Source organism: Vitis riparia, chromosome 7 (assembly GCF_004353265.1).
Source record: "Vitis riparia cultivar Riparia Gloire de Montpellier isolate 1030 chromosome 7, EGFV_Vit.rip_1.0, whole genome shotgun sequence".
Lineage (NCBI taxonomy): Eukaryota > Viridiplantae > Streptophyta > Magnoliopsida > Vitales > Vitaceae > Vitis > Vitis riparia.
In genome coordinates this window covers 8,426,434-8,451,439 of record NC_048437.1, presented here as the reverse complement: position 1 = coordinate 8,451,439, position 25,006 = coordinate 8,426,434, and the positions used below count along the sequence as shown (strand labels likewise).

Below are 25,006 nucleotides of genomic sequence, written 5' to 3'. Positions count from 1 at the left end.
AAGGGAGGTATCTTCAATCTCCTCCAAAATCTCAACTACCGAGACCTCAATATCTCACGATATTACAAAGTTATTAATGATTCTTCCTGACCAAATTACCCCTAATAGGTCAACAAAATATGTCGCTTTTACACGGCCATACCTAACGAAGAATCTTGAAAGGCCCAAAAAGCTAAAAAGCATAAATAATTCTTAAATTTTAAAATAAAAATAATTTTTTACACTCCGCCGCTTCCACAGAATCCAAAGATTCCAGCACCCAACTCACCGAGTCATCCTCCACGCTTCGCCGAGTTGACTCAAATACGCGACGACCCGAATGCGAAACCGAATCTTTTTGTTGTGAATCTCTCTCTTTTTATTTTAAAGCTTTTTCCAATACCGCTTTTCGGATCCACGGATTCCGGTTTTTGCCCCCCGAAGCTTCGTGTATAAATGGACTCTAGTCCATGGTGTTAACCTGAGAGGCAGTGAGGGGGAGAGTGAGATGGGTTCGAATATGGCGGAGCTAAGGTTGGATTTGAATCCAGGGTGCGAACTGAAAACTGTGTCTAGCTTTCTGAGAGAAGTTTCGATGATGAGAGACAGTTCTGAGAAATTGTCGAAGCTTGATGATTATGTTAAAGGATTGGAAGATGAGATGAGAAAGATCGATGGCTTCAAACGAGAACTTCCTCTCTGCATGCTGCTCTTAAACGATGGTCAGTCGCTTTCTGTCTCGAATTTTTGGGTATGGAAAGATAAATTTATTTGCGGGTTTTTGATTTGTTCTGGGTTTTTGATTTTGTGCAGCGATTTTGAGATTGAGGGAGGAAGCAATGCAGTGTACTGAATCGGAGGGTGGACATGTCACAGAAGAATTCATTCCATTGAAGGGTAGATCTGAAGGAGATGAGGGAGCAGAAATGGGAAAGGATTCAAGTGACAAGAGGAGCTGGATGAGCTCTGCACAGCTCTGGAGCTGTAACCGAAGCTCTGATAATAACAATAAAAAATCAGTACTAGAATTCCAACAGGTGAATTTGGAACTTGTTTGAAAGAAGAATTACGATTTATTGGGAATTTACCGAATGGGAATTTTGAATTTTGTTTCTTGATGGCAGAGAAATGAGGAAGATAATAACTCTGGGTCTGAGAATCCGATTCGGCCTTGTAATTATGGAAACAGGGCAGGGGCATTTGTGCCATTTAAGGTGAGCTCTGGTTTTCCGGCGAAGGGAGACAAGGAGGTTGTGCCAATTGCTGGTCTTTCTCTCATGACTCCGATGGTCGAAGTGGATCCTAACAATTCGAATTCAAAGTGTGGGAATAGTGGGGAAACTGGTTCTGGTTCTGTTTCGACTTTGTTGACAGACTCGATGAGGCTACAGTGCAAATCGCAACAGCAGCCATCGCAACAGGGAATCAGGAAACAGAGGCGGTGCTGGTCACCGGAGCTACATCGGCGTTTCGTCAACGCTCTTCAACAACTTGGGGGATCTCAAGGTCAGTATAAATTTAACCAGAAAAGGGAAAAAATGGGTTCCGAATTTCAGGGTTTTTTTGTTTTTATTTTTCCTTTTCCCTTTTCCTTTAATTTCTCAGCAAGCTAACAGAATGAAAGTGAAATTGAACCTAAACTGATATCGTTTTTTGCTATTTTTGAACTGTTGTGTTAAAAAATTCTGAAGATTTTGCACTGGAGAAGGATATTTTTGTTGATCTTTCAGTGTTTTCAGATCCTTAATTTGTTTATTTTGGATGGGGCTTTGTTGAACCTGCTGGGAGAAAGAAAAAAAGGCAGATTTTTTTATGGTAAAGTTTTTTTTTTTTTTGGGCATTCTTAAAAATTTGGACCTGCAAATTGCAAATATGAAAAGCTGAAATAGTTTGAGATTTCTAACGGAAATGTTTTCAGAAAACAATTTGAGATCATGGATCCTTGAATGGAATTCCATCTGGGACATGCTACTGAATTTTTCCTTTTCTGCAGCAGCCACTCCTAAACAGATTCGAGAACTCATGCAAGTGGAAGGTCTCACTAACGATGAAGTAAAAAGCCATTTACAGGTGGGTGTTAACATAGAAGCCTTTCTTTTTCAGTTTTCTTGAGTGGGTCGTCCTTAAAAGTTCTTGTCCCTCTGCAGAAATACAGACTTCACGTCCGGAGGATCCCATCCACTTCAGCTGCTCCTGCAAATGGATCATGGGTGCCCCAAGTTCAGGTTGGAGACGTCCCAAAGAAAAACATTTCCCAGTCCGGCTCTCCACAAGGCCCACTCCATTTAGCTGGGTCTGCTAAAGGTGTATCAGGTACTGGAGGAGACAGCATGGAGTACGATGAAGATGATAAATCCGAGGGCCACAGTTGGAAAGATCAGCTTCACAAGCCAGGAGAAGATGACGTATAGTCATGCACTGATCCCACCATGAATTTTGCAGATACAAATATACATGGGGAATCGGACTGTGACATTAGAAAAAAAAAAAACATAATATACAGAGAGCGAAACTAACATTCTGAAGTCTTTTTGAGGCACCCATCTCTTAGAAGAGAGGGTTAGATTTTGCAGGTTCTTTAGACAGTTTGAGTCTTCTCACCTTTTCATTGAGGCTTTGTAGCTCTTCCCTTTGTTGGAGGACTGGAGGAAGCTGACATGATAATCCTTTTCTATAATAAAGTTCTCTGTCTTGCATTTAGTTTTCAGTTCTGCTTGTTGGGGTTTTATCATTTGGTATCACGTTTGCTAAGAAAATCAACATCCGCTCTGTTTTTCAGCTGTGTTTTCTGCAGCCTCTGGATTTGTTTAAGCATGCAACTTCATTTTTTTTTTTGGCCTTTTCCCCTGCTTAGCATTGAACCATAGGGTTTGATGATACCCAGCGATCCAACCATGGCAAAGAACCTTTCCAGATACATTTTCTGGGATGGATGCCCACAAATTTTCCAGCGTAATCAATCTTCATAAAGAGAGTAGAAAATCAATGTCTTCATGTCCTTGCCTTCCCTTAATGGGAACTGGGTCTTGCTTATCTCTAATAATGGCTGAAACAGGAGCCAAATTGTCATACGAATCCTGTTGAATCGGACACATGGTGGACTAGGGAATGAGTAAGAAGGGCTGCTCTTTACCAGCACAGCAAACGATAAAGGCACAGTATCTTTTCTCAACGAGTATTGAAGTCAGGGTCATTGATTCGGCCGGTGTCCTGATGCATATTATGAAATTAAAATTATTAGGATTATTATTCTAAATTTATTTCACTTATTTTAATAATTCAATTTAAAAATACATATATTTTGAATTAATTTTTATTGTAATTGATTTTCTTTGGAGAAAATCATTACCCCGATATTTTATTTTTCTTCGGAACTTTTCGGAAACAAACTGAAACAATTTTTTATATTGAAATGAAAACAAACCCAGCTGTTAAATTACAAAACTCAAACCAGAAAATAAAAGTTGCAATTTACACGCCCCTGACCCACATCACGGACGGAGAGAGGGGACCACCGTAGCTTGGCCGAAGCAGAGGCCGAAGCAGAGAGCTTCCTCTGCGTACACCCTCCTCAGGGACACCATGGAGACGTAGAGAGGGATGAGACCCAGGATGAATGGAGAACGAGGGATCTGATGTTTCTCGCCAGTCATCGCAGTGACACCGCTGACGCGAAGGCGCTGCAGTCCATCCGTTGTGAGGTTAGTGACGAAATGTCCTCAACCTCCTCGGAGATTTCATCAGAGGTCGTCTTCTTCGTTACGGGTCCTTAATCATGGGTCGTGAAAAAACTTTTCTTTTTGACGAGAATCACTGATTTCTCTGAGATTTCCTAGTTTTGGTTGATGTTTGGTATTTGGTTTGTTTAGGAAGGAAAATTTTGATTTTTGGGTTTCATTACGGAATTTTTGGTAACTAAGACGATTTATCCGAGTCAACTCGGAATTTCTGCCGGGTCATCCCAGTTTAACCGATTCATGACCTAGTCTTTGAGTTTATTTGGTTTAATTCTAAGCTTTAGATTGGGTTGGGCTTTGAATTTTAGATTGAACAACAGTGCAAGTTATAGATTGGGTTGGGCTTTGAGTTTATTTGGTTTAATTCTAAGCTTTCTCCCTTCTAGGTAATAGACCGACAGAGTGTTAGTAAACGATAGAATCTTCCACCTTCCAAAGCAAGGTTTCCCCCTTCTCTCTAGAGCCCTGGACTTCCCATCAGTTTGAACCATATTCCCTCTTTCCCTCCTCCCTCCCTCCCTCCCTCTCCTCATAGCGCACCAAGCTCATTTCTGGGTGAACTTTAAGAACGAACCCTAAAACACAGGTTAATATTTTGTTTCTCTTTAATTTTCAATCTTCAGTAGAGATGGTTTTTGGTGGATGAATCTAGGCATGCTGTTGGTTTACTCACTATCTGATTGAAATTCATGCTTATCCAAGTTAACTATACATTAAATTCTTTTCATTCCTACTAGCATTGCTGTTGGTTCTCCTTAATCTGTAACAAACATTTTAGCAGACAAGTGGAGTGCATGCCTTGTTGTCAGATTTTGAAGCCAACTGATAAGTTTCTGCTGTTATTTTCTATTAAAAGAATCGAGACAGTGTTGTTGGTTTTCCATTTGTACCTCAGCTGCAATGGCATCAAAACTGTTTTCTTCTTACTGAACATTCTTTGAATTTTATGGAAGAAAAAAGGTCCCAAAGTAACAAAGAGAAAGACACCAGGAAATCACAAGTGAAAAATGGAAAAAAAAAATGCTTTTTTTTTTCTCTTTCTTTTCTTTCTTTTTGATAGGCTATTCACTGACTTTATATGGTGAAATATTTCAACATTCATGTGATGCAGTACAGGTGAAGAACAACTGCGAATGCTATCAAATCAAGAAGTTGAACACGTGGATTACTGACTTAGATGTTTAGATCAGGTGATTGTATTACTGTTGTCATACTTGAATTGGTTTGCATTGTTCCCTCAATTTCCATAATATTTATTTTATTTATTTTTTATTTTCCAGTTAAATCTTTTTGTCAGAATAAATTTTCTTAAGTTACATTGGTTAAGGAAGTCCCCTTTTGAGACGAAGTATGAGGGAAATTGTGACTATTCAAGTTGGAGGTTTTGCTAATTTCATTGGCTCTCATTTCTGGAACTTTCAGGTAGAGTTAATCAGACATGATTATGCCTCTTTTTTGTTTACTTGGTTTTTCTTTTTCTTTTTTCTTTTTTTTTTCATACCAGTCCATTATGGTTAATCAACATATGCTCATCTTTAAAATATTTTCGGATGGTAGTACTCTGTTCTGTCACTTTCTAATGTTTCCTCTTTTTTTTTTTTCTTTTTCGCTTTTTCGCTTTTTACACACATAAAACACATTTGTTGATGTTGATATAGAGCTCCTGCAAGAACTAGTCATTACTTTTGTATTTAGTAGGCATAACTGCTCCATCTTATAGAGAGAATACATTTACAAAACTTGGTGCTCTATTCATTCTTGCTTTCACACTTGATATTTGCAAGTTGTAAATCAAATGCTGAATTCTGCATTTATGTCAAGTGGTTGTTATCCTGGACAAAGCAATTTTCTTACTCGTCAAAAAATTGGTTAGTCTTTATAAATGGAGGAAATTTGAATAATGTAAGAAATTTTGGTGAAATTAAAAATGTCATAGTTTTTCCTGTTGAAGGTAGTTATTGAATGGTCTTCTCATAGATTAAGAAATTTCTCATATTTCTCTAAAATCTAGTTTTTCAAGTTGTTAAGGGTCTGTTTGGGAACTATTTTCGAGAGTAGTTTTCTGTTCTCTAGAACAAAAAACTAGGGAAACATGTTTAATAATCAAAAACCGTTTTTTGTTCTTTGTTCTTAAGAATAGAGAACATGTTGTTTTTAGAGAACATTTTTTAGTTATTTTCTATTGTTTTCACTTGTTTTCTAAGGACTGTTTTAAAAAGTAATTATGCAAACATGTAGAATGATTAAAAATAAAACAATAGAAATATAAATTATTTTTAAAACATATTTAAAAATATTAAAAATAGGTTAAAAACATTTTAGGTTTCCAAACAAATTTTTTCATACAAAACATCATAAAACAGTTTTCAAAAACTGTTTTTCAGAACTATTTTAAAAAACAATTACCAAACAGGCCCTAAACTATCTTATCCTATGCATGTTCAATTATTAATATTAGGTAATGCCTCCTGTTTTTAGGCATTTATTAATTCAATCTGCCTTTGTCTATAAAAAAAATTAATATTAGGTAACTAATGTTGTCTCCTTGGATGTGGATTAACATGTGGGAGTTCAAAAGTTGATATCAGAAATTCTTGGAAGGTACTAAAGACCAATGCTTGCATAAACATAGTGGATCTTAAAGTGGAATTAGTCCCTTAGGTAATTCAATTGATAAGTGCTGCTTGTTGCTTCACTTGTTGCTAAACTTGTGACTTGTCTTATGAAAAGTCATTTTAAAATTGATGATATTAATTCAAGAGCCATTTTGGTTAGCATGCTTTGGTAATGCCTTTCTTAGCATGATATGACTGTGAAAAATAAATTGTGGTGCTTCCTTTTTTAAATAATGTAGTGACTTCATGTGCTTAATGTTGAAGGATGAGTTGCTTGGGTTGGCTGGGGATCCCAATGGTGATCCAATTTTCAAGAATCAACATTTGGATATGGATGTGCTCTACCGTACTGGTGAAACACTACAGGTGGAACTATTTTACTTGAACTCATACAGAATAAGAAAAATTCTCGAGTTTTTATATTATTCATGTAATTTCAATTGATTTTTTTTAGGGGATGAGATATTTTAATCTGTTTTTATGAGCAAATCTGGGGTTTTTTTTTCTTTTCCTATGGTATAATAACTAAAAATGGGATTGCAGATTTAAGGGATTGAACCTTGTTTGTTGAGGAACGCCCGATGATTCTTAGGGCCTATTTGAGAACTTTTTTGGAGAACAGTTTTTTGTTCTCTAGAACAAAAAATATAGAAAATACGTTTGACAACAAGAAACCGTTTTCTGTTTTTAGTTCTTAAGAATACAAATTAAAGTCTTTTCAAAAAACATCTTTCAATTGTTTTTTGTTGTTTTCACTTGTTTTATGAGAGTTGGTATAAGAAATAATTATACAAACATTTAAAATGATTAAAAATAAAACACTAAATATAAAAATTATTTTTAAACATATATAAAAATTATTTTTAAAACATATTTAAAAAATATTAAAATAGGTTAAAAACATTTTAGGTTTTTAAACATACTTTTGTTCTACAAAAATCAGAGATTAATTTTCAAAAATTGTTTAGAAAAACTATTTTTCAAAATTGTTTTTGAAAATAGTTACCAAACATGCTCTTAGGTTCCATTTGGATCTTGAAAAAGTTTGACGAAAAGGAAAGAAAATAGAAAAGAAAAATGGAAGGCAAGAAAAGGTGAAGGAAAATTAAAAAAATAGATTTTGAAGTTAACTAATTTTTCTCATGTGCTTCTCCAAATTTATTTTGTTTCTTTTCTCTCTTATATAAAAAATAACGATTTTGAAAATGTATAAATTTCTAATTAATTTTCACTATATCTGATTTTCCTTAAGATTTTCTGTAGCAAACCAAACAAGGGAATTTGGATTATTTCCTACTTTTTCCCCTTCTACTACTTTTGTGATCCAAATAGAGCCTTGAGGTTATTTTTGCTTATATGGAAGCAGCTAGAAATGCACTGCTTTAGAGGTTGCAGCATGCAGGGCTATGTCCCCTTTGTCAACAGGCATAATAGGCTTGCCTTTATGGTAGGCTCAAACCTTTTGGTTGGGCTTATTCAATCAATAAGGTGCAACCTTAGGCCCTTTATAAAGGGTCCAATGGTTCATTTGGAAGGACCTTTTCTCTCCTCCAAGAGCACTTGATCAAAGTTCTCCCCAAAATTCTCCTTGAGACCTTAGTGCTCTGCCTTTTAGGAACACTGCCAATATACTCTTCCCCCTCTTTTTTTTTTTCTCATGCCTTGGTAGCTCATTGTCCTTGTGGCTAACCCTGAACCCTGAAAAAAAAAGCTACCATCAACACTTTCTGTGTTGATTTCAACTAAACTATGACCTATTTAAATTATTCAGAAAAATGAAATTATTACCAGTTGCATCACTCATGAACTTGTGAATGATAATCATATTCAAGGCGTAGCTTATTTTTTTATCCCAAGATTATGTGTATTTAATTAAAATGTATAAAGGCATGGAATTTTGGAATTTTTAATCAATATGTGAATGTATTGGACAAACTTATATTTTTTTTATCCTTACTGGTAGTTTTGTATATTTGGTTCCTTCAAGTTTTATTTTATTTTATTATTATTATTTTGATAGATAAACACACAAGGATATATTAGATAAAGGGTGCTTGAAAGGCGACCTAGAGCATACAAGGAGTATACAATTGCCGCCTAAAAACAGAAAAACAAAAAGGAAAAACCCTCACCAGCCCTCAACAAGAACCCAATCAATCCACAAAGTTAAACAAAGTTAAGGGGCCTACAACTATAGAAGATTTAGCCCAAGAAAAGAGATTACAAATAAAGGAATTTTTCAATCTTTGAACCACCAGGACCTCATTATAAAAAACTATCCTATTTCTTTCCTTCCAAACCGTCTAAAATAAGCAAAGAGGAGCTACCTGCCAAACCTTTCTATGCTTTTTGTCCTTAAATGTAATATGCCAACCTAAAAGCGTGTCTCTAGCCGTGAGCGGAAGGACCCAATTAACACCAAATAGAGAAAACATGAGATCCCACAAAATCTTCGCCTTAGAGCAATGAATAAGTATGTGGTTTATCGTTTCCTCTTTAGCACAACACAAGGAACATCTGTTAGCTAAATACTAGCCCCTCCTCTTGAGCTGGTCTTGAGTAAGAACCTTCCCCCATGAAGCTTCCCAAGCAAAAAAACCCACCTTTGTAGGAATATACGGACACCAAATAATCTTCCACAGAAACAAGACTGCACTGCTATGATCAAGAGAGTTGTAAAGGGACATTACAGTGAAAATTTCATTTTTCGTCTCTTTCCACACCATCCTATCCTCCACATCAGCATTTAGCCTCTTTCCTTGAATGGTCGAAAGGAATCTCTCCACCTCCTCCATCTCCCAATCATTGAAAGGTCTAAGAAAGCGAGGAGTCCACTCTCCTTCTTCCCCCGTTGAATCCCAACAGTCCACTACCCACGCGTCTTTAGAAACCGCTAGATCATACAAGGAGGGAAAGGCTTTGCGAAGGGAAATGTTCCCGCACCAAATATCTTTCCAAAACCTCACCCTTTTGCCATCCCCCACTGAGAAAGAAACATTGTTGAGCAACAACAACCCTTCCTTACTGATTTCCTTCCAAAGCCCCACCCCATAGCCCTCCCTAACCCCTCAGGTACTCCACCCACCTCTTTCAATCCCAAATTTCGTACTAATAATAAACTTCCAATAGGAGTCCCTTTCAACCGCAAAACGCCAACTCCATTTGCACAAGAGGGCCCTATTGAGAATAGAAAGATTTCTAATCCCCAAACCACCCTTCGTTTTATGAGAGCAAACAACAGCCCACTTTACAAATTTTATTTTATTATTATTATTATTTTATTTTATTTTATTTTTTTCTTGAAGTTGGATAACTAGTTTTCTGTATGAGTATACTGTTCCATCAATCTAGTTTCTAGCAATTTTAATGATTTGTCACTTCTCTTTGCAACTTTTATATGAGGAGATACTGTGCTTATATCTTAAGCATATGCAGGGCATTGCCACATATACCCCTCGCTTGGTTTCAGTTAATTTTCAAGGTATGCTTATCTTTTAATATTGGTTAGTCATTCACTTTAGTTTCTTTCTACCGTTTTCAATGTAATAAAATGGCTGTTTCTAATTTAAAAAAAAGGGTTTCTTTCTATTGTTGGAACAGAGTCCATTTTTACTATTATTGCATCTTTTCAGTTGAGGCAGCTTCTTTGGTTAAATAATCTATGCTTTCTTCAACTCATGTTGTATGATAATTTTTTAGATTGCAGGAGGGTTTTATTGCATCTTTTCAATTGATGCAGCCTCTTTAATTAATTGATCTATGCTTTCTTCAACCCTTGTTGCATGATAATTTTTGAGATTGCAGTGCAGGAGGGTTATTGTAAGTTTGTAACTCAATTTAGTATTTAGACACTATGCCCTTTTCAATGATGCCCTTTTTAATATGCATATTGTTAGTTAGATGCCAGAAAATTTAGATGTAAATTCTCTGTAGGCTTGTTTGGTTCTGGTTAGTTGTTCCCGATGTTCATTCTTATTTCCAACAACTGCATCATATTAAAGTTATTTTCTTTGCCTATTCATGGTAAGGCCTATGTTAGCTTGAATCCCAAGATAAGACTAAGCTCAAGAGTCATGCTTATGGTGCATTTTTTTTAATCTATTAATGCAATTTATATCTGCTTGAGAGTTAGGAAAACTTGATTTAACATTTATCCCTAACTAGCTAAGTTCATCCAAATAAAGATAGATTATCAATACATGAAATAACAAAGCAAAGTGACTGAAAAATGGTTCACTTAAAAGAGAAAATTGCATTTATGGAAATTGATCAATAAAAAAAATCCAAAAATAATAAATAAATAAATGAAAAAAAGGGCATTAATGCTAATGCCAACAAAGATATGATTTCATAGACACTAAGATTTTATGGGCTTTGAGACATCTATAAATGTAGTATCTCACATGGTAAACCATCCTGTAGAAGAAGCCAATAATGATGATATTCTGAAATATCAATTATGTAGCTCTTAGGTAAGTTTGAAAACTGTATATTAACTGAAAAACTTTCAGTTATTTTTCTACTGGTGTTGTGGTGGCTGATGCATTTATTCATAATTAGGTCCTTGGAATTTTTAAAACCGTGTTTTTCTATCTTGCAATGTAGAATTTGTTTAAAGAGTCAATCAAAAGCCTTGTCCATTGTTACTGCTCCCTTTCATTGCATATCAAGTCTCCTAGAGGCAGATGATATATTCTTTCATAATTTTATTCATTGAAGTCTGACATTGCAGGATCCCTTGGATCTATGAGTTCACATGGTACATTGTACGATCACAATCCACCTGTACCGTCACATGTCGTCACATGGTAAGACTTTTAGTCCTTTGCTGTAATGAGCTTGAAGATTCTGTTTATTGCAACACACAGTGGTGCTATGCAATGTAGGTCATTGATAATTAGTTTGTCATGTGATTATGAATGGATAATTTGACAATATTGCATGATTATCAGCAATAATTAGTTTAATCATTATCACATATTAGGGTGTGGTGTGAATAAGTTTGGCTGTTTGACTTGATTATGTACATGTGGTACTCAGACTATTTATGTTGCAAATGCATTAGTCTGTGTAGAGAGAAGATTAAGTGCAGTTGGATTTCTAGGGAAGCATGACTTGAAGGAGCAAAATTATTATTCTTCAGTCAATTGTTGTATAGTTTGAAAGAAAATTTTGAAGCCCTTATATGTATGAAACTACCTAGAGAGAGGGGGTGGTGTTTTGGTGAATAGGTATTCCTTGATTAATCCCTAGTTCAAAATTTATAAACTTTATTTTTTACCTCAATTAATCAATCAAAGATCATAAATCCAGTGCATGAAATTGAATCAATAGACAAAAAGATACCGGATTAATGTGGAAAAACCACTTTGCAGAACTAGGCAATAAGAAAAACCACAGGTTTCCTGACCTTTAACAACTTCACCAATTATAAGAAAATAATACATATATTTACTTGAACAAATGCATCTTCCCCAAGGGTCTTAGATCAACAGCTCCTGTTTGTATCTTCCACACCTTCAATGCAACACCCCTTTTATGTTCCTTAGTGGATCCCTTGACCCCCCTTGTTGAAGTTTCCACAGTACTGGCGCAAACCTCTTCCAACTGAATGAATATTCTGAAGGAGATGGAGCTTAACACTCTAGTATGGCTTAGGTTATCAGGAGGCTCTCTTTTTATATAAAATAAGTCTATTTATATTCCTAGTGACAATTTAAGAGTTTCCAGCCTTTTAAAATACCAAAAACAGAGTTTGTTTTGAGTAAAACACGATTTAGGAAGTCAAAAGGAGCATTGAGCGTTTGAACACCCATTTTAGGTGTTTGAACTTTCAAGACAACCCTCTCCCAATTTTGCTAAGTTTTGAGCCCCTTGTCCATGCTATTTTCATTTCAATTCACTCAATTGCCGTTCCATAATGTTTATCATATTATTGATGCATATCTACGTTGAATTTTGCAATTGTGAACCTTATCGAAGTTAATTCTAATGAAGACTAAAGTTTTCATAAACTCTAAGACCCATTGAGATAAATGCACCCACACCCATAAGAAATGAAACAAAATTGCAACCGAAAATTATACAATAACAATTTCCTTTTCTGGCAATTTTGTGACAAAATATAAAGATTACAATTGACTCCTTGTCAGGTTTTAGAAGGGGGAGAGGGGGTGGAGGTGTCCATTTCTTGTTTGTAGGCGACACCTAGGTCTTTTGTGAGGATTCCCAAGATCAAATGATTCATCTAAGTTGGCTGCTCATGTGGTTTAAGGCTTTATCAAGGTTCGAAATTAACTTGGATAAAAGTGAATTGATTCCAATTGGAGGGATTATAGATGTAGATATATTATTGGCTTTGGAATTGGGTTGTAAGGTGGGGGAAATTTCTTCTACTTACGTAGGATTGCCTTTAGGAGCCCCCTATAGATATAAAACAATATGGGGCTATGTGGAAGAGAAGTCTTGCAAAAGATTGTCACTATGAAAAAGATAGTATATTTTACAAGGAGGGAGACTTTCATTGATTAGAAGTACTTTATCGAGTTTTCCAATTTATTGTATGTCTTTGTTAGTCATCCTTAGAAAGGTTAGATTGAGATTAGAGAAGATTCAAATGGACTTTCTTTGGGGAGGTAGGACTTTAAAGAAAAAGCCTCATTTAGTTAGTTGGTCGATTGTCAACACGTACAAAAGAAATGGGGGGTTGGGAGTTAGAAGTCTCTCTCTCCTAAATCATGCCTTTCTTGGTAAGTGGAGTTGGAGATATGTTTTTTATGGGAATTTTTTTGGAAGCAAATTATAGAGGGGAGGTATGGGAAGGAAGGAGAGGGTTGGCACCCTTGTGAAGTTAGGGGTAGTTATGAGGTTGGTATTTGAAAAGCCATCAAGAAAGGATGAGATCTCTTTTTTAGTCGAACCTCCTTTGAAGTAGGTAATGGCAAAAGGTTTAAGTTTTGGACAAACTGATGGTATGGGGAAGAGCCCTTGTGTAGGTTGTTTCCTTCTTTATATGCTTTAGCTTTGTTAAAGGAGGCATAGGTGGTAGATTTGTGGGATGACATAGGAGGAGTGGGTTATTGGATCTTGTGCTTCATTGGGCACTTTAATGATTGAAAGTTGGATGTCATTGAGACTTTTTTCTCCATGTGAGCAAGAAATCGGTTAGGAGAGATGATAGCAACAAGGTGGTTTGGAAATACACTAAAAAGGGGATTATTTTCAATCAAATCTTTTTATGCGGTTCTAGAAGTGGGGAGGGTGGTCCTCCTTCTAACGAACATTATCTAGAATTCGTGGTCTCGTCCAAAGTGAGCTTTTTTGTAAGAGAAGATAGTTAGGAAAGAGTTCTAGCTTTAGATAACCTCCAAAAGAGAGGGTGACCATTGGGGAATGGATGCTATCTATGCAAGGAGTAGGGGAAGTCTATTGATCATTTAGTTCTTCATTGCTCTAAAGCAAAGATTCTATGGTACCTATTGTTTTCCTTATTTAGGATAGATTGAGTGATCCCTTCTTTGGTGAAAGTTTTGCTCTTAAGTTGGCAAAGCTCTTTTGTAGGGAAGAAAAAGGTGTGGAACATTGCTCCTCTTTGCATTTTTTGGACAATTTGGAGGAACGTAATCAAAAAGCTTTTGAAGAGAAGGAATAGAATGACCAATTGTTAAAACTCTTGTTTCTTTGTAATCTTTCTTCTTGGGTTAGCATGTACTCAAGTGAAGGCTCAATGCCTTTGTTTGATTTTGCAGAGTGGGTAGAATCTTGTTGAGTGTCAGGGTGTTTTTTGTGCTCGTTCTTTTGAGGGCTTGCTTTAGGTGCTCTTTGCATACGTCATGTGTACTTACTAATTTATAGATACCTTCCTTTACCTATCAAAAAATAAATAAATAAAAATTACAATGAGGGCCCCCCAAGTCTCATGAAAACCTCACTAAACCCCAAAAATAAAAAGCTTAGTCTAAACCACTTCTTATTCATGAAAAGCCCCCACCACCAGTCACATGCACACACTTAAGAAACTTGTGAAAGTGGCAAAAAGATAAATAAATATGATAGAAATATCACAACAATATCTAATGAGATATGGCATAGCAAATATGGAATCAATAAATATGAAAACAATATAACAAAGCAATTGGAAGGAAGCATTTGGAGATGAATCTTGGGTTATTGCACTTCATGAGGAATTAAATCAATTTATTAGGGATGATGTGTGGTACTTAGTTCCTAGGCTTGAGAGAGTAAATGTTATAAAGACTAAGTGGTTTTTAAAAATAAGTGTGATGAAAATGGGACGATTGTAAGAAACAAGGCTAGATTGGTAGCATGAGGATACACTTAAATTAAGGGCATTGATTATGGAGAGACTTTTGCTGCAATTGCTAGGCTTGAGTCTATTAGGCTTCTTTTTTAGCCATAGCATGCTTATTGAAATTTAAACTATACCAAATGGATGTCAAGAGTGCCTTTTCTTAATGGCATGTTGGAAGAAGAGGGACATGTTGAGCAATTCAAGGGAATTGAAGATCCTAACTATCCTGATTATGTGTATGGATTGAACAAGGCTTTCTATGGATTGAAACAAGCTCCTCACTTGGTATGAGAAACTTATTGCTTGTTAGAGCAAAGATTTAAGAGGGGAAGGGAGGGGTCGGGGGGGGTGGGGGTTGGTGGGGAGGGATTCGATAGGACCTTATTTATTATAAGATTAGAGGACAAGTTTATAGTGGCCCAAAATTTGTGTACATAGTATAGTGCTTAGGTACTAAGGAGATGAAAATAGAGTTTGAAATGAGTATGGTAGGTGAGTTAACTTTCTTCCTAAGATTACAAGTTAGACGAGTTAGTAATGGTATATTTCTTTCCTAGTTTAAGTATGCTAGTGAGTTAGTTAAGAAGTTTGGACTCACTTCAGGTAAGCACTTTAGGACACCTATGAACACGAGTACAAAGTTTTCTAAGGACACATTTGGTAAAGATATTAAGCAAAAGCTTTATAGAATTATAACAGGAAGCCCATTGTACCTGACAACTAGCCGGCCTAATATATTCTTTAGTGTTGGGGCTTGTGCATGTTACCGGAGTTGTCCTAAAGAATCTCATCTTACCGCAGTAAGAAGACTAATTTGTTATGCAAGTGGGACTATCGAGTATGGCTCAATTCCCTATCCAGGGTAGAGGCTGAGGAGGAGTCGTATGCAACATTTGTGGAATGCTCAATGATTATGGCTTTGAGCAAGGAACCATGAGCATTCTTTGTGATAATTTGAGTGCCATAGATATGTCTAAAAATTTTGTGCTTCATTTCAAAATAAAACACATTGAAATTCCCCATCACTTTCTTAGCGATTTAGTTGAGCAAAAGGTAATATCCTTAGAATATATTCCTATTGAGATTCAGTTGACAAATATCTTTACAAAGCCCATAGATGCTCTTAGGTTTGAGGACTTTAGGAAATCTTTAGGACATCATTTTCTAGATTAAGATTGGATTCCTTCTAGATTTTAGGACCTTGTGTTTGAGGGGAGCATCTTTTTAAGTTCTGAGATATTGAGTAATATCCCTCAAAAGTCTAAAATACTCAATGAATTATTGCATTCTTAAAACTTAGTAGAGATTTATAAAATTTAAGAACAATGGACATGATTTTATTACTCTAGAATATGATTGGGAACATTATAATTGATCTAGGGAGTTCTCTTGCAAGGGGGTGAGTTTTTACTTCTCTTTACTGTACATTTTGAGTCGCTATTTTAGCGTCTTCCCGTAATACAATACTTATCTTACTTATAAAAATAATAATAATAATAATAATAATAATTGATCTAGGCAGTAAGCTTGAAATGTAAAGAATTTTTTTTAAATACTTCTTTGTGTGACTTGAATAATTCTAAAAATTCTAGAGTTATGAAAAATTCAATTCTTTCTGTTTTTCAAAGGAAATCAAACCAAATTGTTTTATCTTCTTAATTTTTAGGCCCTTGATGCGTTTAACATGTTTAACCCATCCTTTGTGCGTGAAAGACAAATCTTAAAGTTTTCTGAAAGTGAAAGAAGGTACCTTAGACAAATAAAAAATTATTATCTTTAGTTCAAGCGTGAAAGCCATTACTTGCAAGAGTGGAAAACCTCCTAGTGGAATGTGCAACATAGATGGAAGGTAATTTTTCAATCTATGAAAAGTTTCCCCGCTAATAAATAAATAAATAAAAAGAGAGAAGAGAAAAATTTATTAAAATGGGGGCAGAATTATTTTCTGAAAAGATTTCCTGGAAAGAAAAAGACATGTTAAACAGGCTCTTGCTTTTGATTTTCTTCTGTTGACATATTTTATAAGAAATATTGGGGCCGAATTATGCTATTTTTTAAAATTATATTATACATCTAATGGTGAATTCCAATTTATTTTTTTTGATAGGTAATGGTGGATTCCAATCTTATTCTCCACTCACCACACAATATCTGTGGACTTTCTTTTAAATTTAAAATATGCATAAACAAAATTTGTGGATTAAAAAAAAAGAAGAAAAAGAAAGAAAGAAAGAAAAGATGTTACCACATTGAGATTATTGTCTCCTGTACCCCATGAAGATGTGTATTTAAGAGATCTAGAATGCTGTTTTAGATTGTTCATTAATGAGTGTTCTTGGATTTTAAAGCCAAAATTAGTTAAATTTCTTCAGTGTTTCATGAAAATTGCCTTTGCTCAACTTTAATTTGTGATTATTAAACCAATTAATGCAATCCCTAACAATTTTTTAGGTTGGAGAAGAAGTTATGAAGGTTAATAAGTGGCATTCAGTCTGATCTTTCAATTTTTGAACCTAAAGAACTATCAAGCTATGCATAGCTGCTATTCTAAGCTTTGAGAGCACTAATTGATCTGTGTTTTGTTTTTATATATAGTCCTTCTGTTCTATTTTGTGGATCTATCATAAATGAATGAATCATGTTTCCAGAACTATGTGCAGGCCTGGAAATGTTTCCACTCATTTATCTGAACCTCATAAGAAGAACTTGTTCTTGCAAAGTTTGTATGAGGAAGAGCAAGAGAATTTGGCTCCAATGGATGGTATCAACAGTGGGAAGAATGATCGTGAGAGTGAAATTCAGGATAAGGATATAGTTGAAAGTCTAGAAAATGGTGTTCAATTTTGGACGGATTTCTCAAAAGTTCATTACCATCCCCAAAGTTTATATGAATTAAATGGATTGTGGATGGATGCTCAAGACTTCAACAACTATGGAATTGGAATGGATGTGTTCTCTGAAGGTCTGCGAGGAGAAGAAATGAATGAGAGGCTTCGATTTTTTGTGGAAGAGTGTGACCATATTCAGGTATCCTTTTTATTGGTAAAATCTCTTGACATTTGGTATGATTCTGTCAAGGAAACTGTTAGAAGACTTATATCCTTCCTCTTATTTATAAATAATCCTTATAAAAAAGGTGGGTCACATACACAGGATGTACACAAAGGGTGAAATGACAAAAATGAAAAGACACATGAAAATCTAGACCATACCTAGCCCCTCTCCATATGATCGACAAAATCCATCAAGGAAAGGTTCTCAAAACCCAACACATAGACTAACCAAATAACAAATTCATAAAGGAATTTTCCAATTACTGATCCACACTTTCAAAGTCTTCAAAAGTTCTCCTATCACCTCCCATTCCAAATGTATCAAAACAAGCAAAGCATCCTATCCTCTAAACTTTAACCTATGTCTTTCCTGCAAATTCACCATGCCAATGCAATGACAACTCTTTAAGTGACTAAGGCATTACCCAGGCAATCTCAAAAAGAGAAAACAATAAACACTACAAAATCTGAGCTTTCTCACAACAGATAAGCAGGTAATTTGTTCTTTTGTCATTGCCTTAATATGAGCAGGACTAATTCACCAAGGAGTGATCCTATATATCAGCTGATCCATTGTCAGAGTTTACTCCCATATTGCTTCTCAAACAATGAAAATGGCCTTCAAGGAAACCTTCAAACACCATTTTTTTTAAGGGAAATTTCAAAGAAACTCTCATCTTATAATAAGACCTAATTAGGAAACTCCCATTACTTGCACCATGAACATGGTCCACACCATATGGGGAATGCCCAGTAACCCTCACTGACAGAATAATCTGTATGAAAGCCTCAACCATTTGCAACTCTCAACCATGGGAACTCCTAGAAAACAACTCGACCCACCAGAACTACCATCTGTTTGAGAAGCAAATCTAACTAAAGCAGGGAAAGAGTCTTTCAAAGGCAAGCTAGCACCCCAAATAGTCCAACCAAAACTCTTGAGGCCAGTTCACTAATTAGACCTGATGCCCCCAGGATTGGTCATTTCACTTGATAAATGTCCAATTTTGTTTGCTGACAGTCACTCCATGGCTCTCCCTACCCTTTCTCAAGTACCAACCCTCATCCGACTCCTCAAAATTCTTTAGACTTATCTGCCTCTATAGGCACTCCCTCTTTTTGGCTAATCTCCATAAGTACTGCCCTAAAAGGGCCTTATTTAACAATGGAAGCTTTCTTGACCCCGATCCTTCATTCTCTTTATTCAAACAAATAGTATCCTAATCAACCAAGTAGTGCTTCCTCTCCAAAGAAGAAACATAAAAAGAAAGTGATCCTCAATTTTTTTCATTTCATAAATGGACTTTGAGGAAGAAGTGCTCTGTACTTGGTTTTGTAATGGATTTTAGTTCATGGCTGAGTCATGGGTTGGGGTTTGGGCATGAGAATTAGAAAATGATATTAGAGCTTGGCTTGACCTGGGTGTACTATGGCTTCCTCTGATATTTGAATTGAAGGTACAAAAGAAATAGGTGGGGCTGAAAAAATGTTCCTGTCAGTTAGAGTTGACCTTATAAAAGAAAAGTTAATGTTGATCTAACTTAAGCCAAAGAAACTTTTTCAGTGGTCATCACTAACTGCTTTTGGTCCCAATTCTTTGGGGTTTTGTTTCCAGCCTTGAGCATACTACTCTGAGAATCACAAACAGAGACATTAAATGGATGGGCAAGTTGGATAGAGTGCTTGTAATAAAAGCAAGTCTTCCACCATTAGAAAAATATTCTCTCTTCCAAGAGAGCATTTGATTAAACCGCACCTCAATTGAATCTCACATTGAACAACTGTTGAAAAGAGCTTCCAATGGTTCTACCTCAAATTCCATGCCTCAATATGACTCTCTGTCATCCATCTTACCAATTCTCTAAAGGAAAGAAATTGAGAAATTATAATTTATGGGCCAACACTTCTCAAAATCCAAGCCAAGGTATTGTAAACTAATACTCAAATCCAAACCAAAATACTGAGGTATTGCAATACCACCATCTAAGCCAGCAGTACTAGAAGCTTGATCTTCAGATAACTTCCACTTCAAAATTCATATTCACCCCTCTTCCACAACCATCCCAACACTGTACAATCATCTGCATTGCTACTGTAGATGTCCTCTGCAAACCTCAAAACCCAAACCTTCAACTTTTCATTCTTGTTGACTTGTCCCTATCTCTCACCTTCTGATTCACCATAAATATGCCCCTAATTTTACATGGACTCTTAAAGAAATCAGAGAAAAGTGGAAGCTATAGATCATGAAATGTTGTATATAAATTTTTTTTTTCCTGTTGCTAGGTATGATATGCAAGACCTGTGTACTAAAAAGGATGTTTGGTGATCTTCTCTATTCAAAGTTCACTCTGATCTTATCTTATATTAAATATATGTTCAGATATCTTAATCTTAGGAATGCCATTTTTTTCTTTCCCTTTTTCCTTTGGTTGGTGAGCTTTCTAGTTTTACAAGCTTTTAAAAGCCTTTTGTAGATTGATGGTTACAGTTGCACAAATAGGCCAATTATTCTCTATAAAGTTTCTAAATACACCAATGAGCCTTTTTTTCAGCCATCTCTTTCTTTGATGCTAAACCCTCAAAATGAATTTTAATTTGATGCATATGGCCTTTTTTCATTACTGAATCTCCAGATTTTTGACAGGGTATTCAATTTGTTGTTGATGATTCTGGAGGTTTTTCCAGTGTTGCGGCTGATTTCCTGGAGAATATTGCAGACGAATATACAAACACCCCGATATTGCTGTATACAGTCCGGGGCCCTGAATCCTACATGAATCGCAGAAGTCGTAGGCAGACAATGGCCTGTGAACTTCATGATGCAATTTCATTCTCAAGATTATCATCCTTCTGTAAATTAATTGTACCAATTGGCTTACCCTTACTGGGTAGAAGTAAGCATTACTTTCTTTGTGGAAAATTCAGTTCAGATCATTCCCTGGTCTTCTTGTCCTGTAATGCAGTATCAAATACTTTTATGTTACTTCACTGTGCTGAGCATGAATTTTTTTTTATCATAAATGTGATTCTTGTCTCTCAAACTAGTTATTGGTTCGATGGCATCTTTCTTCTGAAGAATATTTGAATTTAATCGACTAGGTTTGCATACTCTTGTTATAACAGTGGTTTACTCAGTGTGGTTAGTTATAGTTCTGTACATAATTTGCCTTATTTGGGTCTTTCTTTTGACTGATATTCTTTTATATAATATAGGTAAAGTCTCTTCATATCTATGCCTAGAGGATGAAAAGCCTTACCACTGTAGTGCAGTTTATGCTGCTGCCCTTCACTCTATCACCCTCCCCTTTCGAATGGAAACACTTGGGCCTGCTACAGATTCATGCTATGTTTCTGGTGCTGTGGATGTCTATGGGCTCATACAAATGTTAGCAGGCCAGGCTAGGCAGAATATTGTAGCTACTTTGGATGCTGCGATGCCGGCACCTTCTTTAACTGGTATATATCTGAATGGCCATTTGCTCCACACGCTTAGTTATAAGCATTTGGTAAATTGTTGGAGATTTTAATTTCAGGGAAACAGGTTGAACAGTCTTTGCTAGGGAGTTTGCATCCATTTACACCAGAGATAGCAGAGGATGTGGAAGACCTCCAGGAAGTGGAATCTTTGACTATTCATGGAGCCTTTGGGTCAGGTGTCATGTTGAATCTGCACATTTCTTTTCTTCTCATTTTTTTTCTGCATCCTAGTCTGCATTCTATTCTGCTGGACTATGCTGATCATGCTCCTCAAAAAACAGTTACTGTTTTACTGGCCTTAGGTCTAAACAAATTTCATTGTATACAAAAGAAACATAATGCTCTGGATATCGAGGTGGCCGAACTGGTCAAAGCTGAGCTGCATAGGGTGTTTTGGAACTATGGGCTTCAATGTGCTATAGGGTTTACTAATGTAATTTTTTAGGTGGCCATGATTCAGTTTATCTTCACTAAGCTATTTTCTTGAATGCTGCCTTCTGTCTTGAACTTGGATACAGCTTTTTAGATTTTCTTTCCCAAGCTAGATTCAGATTAGGCTTTGCCTATAGTTACTGCAATGATTATCTCCAGTTTGAGTCATTAGAAGAAGCCAAACAGAATGGGAAATTTTATGGATGTGCATTTAGAGTGTACTCACTTAGGCTTATGGCTTGCAGTTGACTCTTCCCTTTGGCTCTTTTTAAGATAATTTTCATGTGAAGGCAAGTTACTAAAACTACAGTGGAGGAGCTAGACAGGCTTTAAAAGGTCTGCCTTGGCCCAAAGTTGGTAGATGTTGAGTTGGGATAGACCTGTAACTTATATATACTTGGCAAGGGTTGGGGTGGTGGTTTTGTGGGGACATTAATAAGGAAAATATAATCTCGTATCTGGTCTCAGACATGAGTCTGTTCTATTCTAGCCTATAAGCTTTCTGGAAGTTTGTCTGGCTAACCAGCTTATTGACAGTTCTAACTATTTAGCTTATTGTAGTTGTAAGGAACTCAATGCATTCTCTTTTCTAATTTACTTTGTTCTACAGGTGGTTATAGGGCCTCAGTTTCTGAGGTGGAGGATACAGTTCATGCTGCTTATGAAAATGCAACGACAAAACCATTATTCTCTCATCTATCTGTGGCTCATTGTCCCCTTCCAATTCCCTTGCCTTTCCCTTCAATCTTTGGAAACCTTGTTGGCCAACATGGTGAACTCTTAGGCAGCCCAGTGATGGGTGGCCGCCCTTCAAGGGGATCTCTTGATGTCCATTCCATCCCTATGGCAGCAAGACTACGTTCTACCAGTGCTATCTTGCCATTCTTGGAGAATAGACTGGGAAATCTTCGGAGGTTTGGTATTGCACGTGGAGCTTCTGGGACTGAATTACTTAGAAGTTGGGGATTTGCAAAGGATGAATTAGAAGACACTGCAGAGAGGCTGTCTAAGATGATTATGACATTGGATCCACATTCTCAATCATCTTCTGATTCAGATTAAGTTTCAGGTGAGTATACAGCCATTTCAGTTTCAATTGTATTTTTTTAAAAAAAGACAATAGAAAAAACTTTTAGAATATACTATTTATTCTGGTTTGTAATTCAACTTTAGCTGGATCAGAGTTGAAACTCCCACTACCTTATTATTGAACATAATCCATTTGCAGCAAAGTCGTTTGAAGTTTCTTCATGATGCAGATAATGCTTCTCTTGCTCAGACAGTCACAGACATAATTTTCTTCGTACCATCAGGATCCACAAATGAGCAGTCTCTCCAGTTGGGATGGTTGTATTTTAAAAAGTTCTGCCAATAGAAATTTTGCATATCACCTTGTTTATCAAGCAGTGGCTACAGAAAGGTGCTGTATCTTATTCTCTGCCTGCATTTGAAAATCAAACATCAACTGCATTCAGGGAATTGCTGGTGTTTTGTTTAGTGAAAATCTCCTCCGTATATTTCTGCTATCCATCTATGATCAAGTTGTGAAATCTTTACTCCTTTATTGGTGAACCAGTATCCTTGTGTGAGAGATTTTGCATGAGATGAAAATGGAAGCAATACTATTCTGATCTGAGGAAATATTGGGCATTTTAATTCTACAAGTCTGCCAGGGGCATTATTGGACAGGACGGAGAGAGTCATTTAAGAAAGCATGTCCTTTTATACGATTTGATTCATGAACTGTATTTATTGCACGCTAAACGACCAAAAGACAGCATCCTAACTTTCTGGTTTATCTACCGTCTGTTTTGTTGGATTTTTATGGCCCAGCTATCTGACCGTTCCTCAACATCCTTATTTTTTGGCTTTTATGGTGTTTGTTACTGGGTTCCACACTTCCAGTACCTCTTGAATCTCGATCATAAAAAATGATAGGTTCACTATTCTCTTATAAATATTGTATATTTTGCCATATTTTAAAATTTTAGCTAAAGATCGGACTATTCAAATACTGAGGTTGTTAGTGTCAAGCGGAGTCATGTCTGGTAACATTGGACACTTGATTTGCTAGTACAATTTCAAAAATTCTTTCAGCACTTTTATTAATTAAAATTAAAAAAATAATACGTCCAGTGTTTTTATTTTTCAAATCAAAATGTTTCCAAAAACAAAACTGATATCAAACTACTACTCTATCCTTCTTATTTTTTTTATTTTGTAAGCTTGCCGATGCCATGGCGAACAAGATGGTTAATAAATTTTTTTAAGTCATCGTCTTAGTTTGAAAGTCATGGAAACCATTATACATAAATTTGTGTTTTCTCTGTTGCAGGTGATATTATGGTACGACGGGAAAGCCATTCATATTGGCAAAGTCATCTCTGTTCATCTTGGAAAAAATAAAATCGTTGAAATTCATCTTGATTCAATCACATTTGGCGGTCAACTTCAGCTCTACTTCCTTTATAATAAGACCTGATGAATGTGAACTGTAAGATGATATATTTTGTTGTTGGTAAAGCTTGGAGATTACAATCAAGCAATACAAAGAAAGCATTACGTTTTGCAGAAGCAGCTGGTTGCGAAACATGTGAACATAAAATAAGAAGTCAATAAATGCCAATGCTTCCAAAGTAATTCAAAGCAATGTACGAATAACAAGGTCCATGCACATGGGGGTTGAGCCTTGGGCCCTACTCTTTTCAATTTATTCTCATTTTCAACCCATTCGTCATATAGATTCTAAGTTTGATATAAACTAACATGATAAAAATGAAGCAGATATATTCGTCTTGTCTGTACTTGACAGTGTACCCACTGCTCCCAAACCTGTCATGCCAAAGAGGTTCCATTTACTAGCCAATCAAAGGGGTCGTCTATGCTCCCTATCATGTGTGAGGGACCTTAATATCACTCTACCTTCCCTCGTGTGCGGTGGTTATGAGCATTTCCTGAGGTTTATCTACCATATATGTATGGGAAATAAACATGGTAAAAAAATATTACCGCCAAACATTGATTTTAGGAGATTTAAAAAAGAGAATCATGTCAACCATGATTAATCACAACACTGGGATTGGAGGTTGTGGCCCACCCACATCTGCAGGACCCACTACAATCATCTAGCTCTTTTCACACTCTTAATGTTATTATATTGGTATAAATTTTAATAATATTTATGACGTATCAAAACTTAGTTTAGAGTAATTCGTGAGAATTCAAAAACCCTTTTCTAAATTCAATAAGAGTTTTTTTTTTTTTGTTCGGTTTGATTAATTTTATTAAAATAATTTATGGCTTGAACAAAAAGATTTTTCATATTTATTTAGACTTGTAGTGAGAGCAAAAAACCAAGAAGTTATTCCTTATGTGAAACGTGATAAGAGCTCTAGTTTG

At 35.9% G+C, this 25,006-nt stretch overlaps 2 protein-coding genes across 11 annotated transcripts; both read left to right on the top strand.

Annotated features, from left to right (window-relative positions):
* The first annotated feature begins 414 nt into the window (after positions 1–414).
* On the top strand, positions 415–2,686 carry LOC117918415 (transcription factor HHO5). Of its 2 annotated transcripts, none has more exons than XM_034835056.1 (5): positions 415–701; positions 793–1,016; positions 1,104–1,485; positions 1,976–2,049; positions 2,127–2,686. In XM_034835056.1, the coding sequence occupies exons 1-5, from the start codon at positions 488–490 to the stop codon at positions 2,388–2,390; spliced, it is 1,158 nt and encodes a 385-aa protein (XP_034690947.1). In that variant the 5' UTR covers positions 415–487; the 3' UTR covers positions 2,391–2,686. The 2 variants fall into 2 exon arrangements, with proteins under 2 accessions (XP_034690947.1, XP_034690946.1); XM_034835055.1 differs by having other exon boundaries at positions 1,973–2,049.
* An 889-nt stretch (positions 2,687–3,575) lies between these two features.
* Positions 3,576–23,523, top strand: LOC117918412 (protein misato homolog 1). 9 transcript variants are annotated; one of them, XM_034835047.1, is made up of 12 exons: positions 3,576–3,680; positions 4,828–4,906; positions 4,997–5,138; positions 6,596–6,697; positions 9,767–9,812; positions 11,064–11,139; positions 17,303–17,669; positions 20,343–20,592; positions 20,912–21,154; positions 21,232–21,351; positions 22,218–22,676; positions 22,867–23,459. In XM_034835047.1, exons 3-11 carry the CDS (start codon positions 5,067–5,069, stop codon positions 22,667–22,669), a joined length of 1,728 nt encoding a protein of 575 aa, XP_034690938.1. In that variant the 5' UTR covers positions 3,576–3,680; positions 4,828–4,906; positions 4,997–5,066; the 3' UTR covers positions 22,670–22,676; positions 22,867–23,459. The 9 variants fall into 9 exon arrangements, with proteins under 9 accessions (XP_034690938.1, XP_034690942.1, XP_034690941.1 ...); XM_034835051.1 differs by having other exon boundaries at positions 3,600–3,680; positions 4,833–4,906; XM_034835050.1 differs by having other exon boundaries at positions 3,645–3,725; positions 4,833–4,906.
* The last annotated feature ends 1,483 nt before the right edge of the window (positions 23,524–25,006 follow it).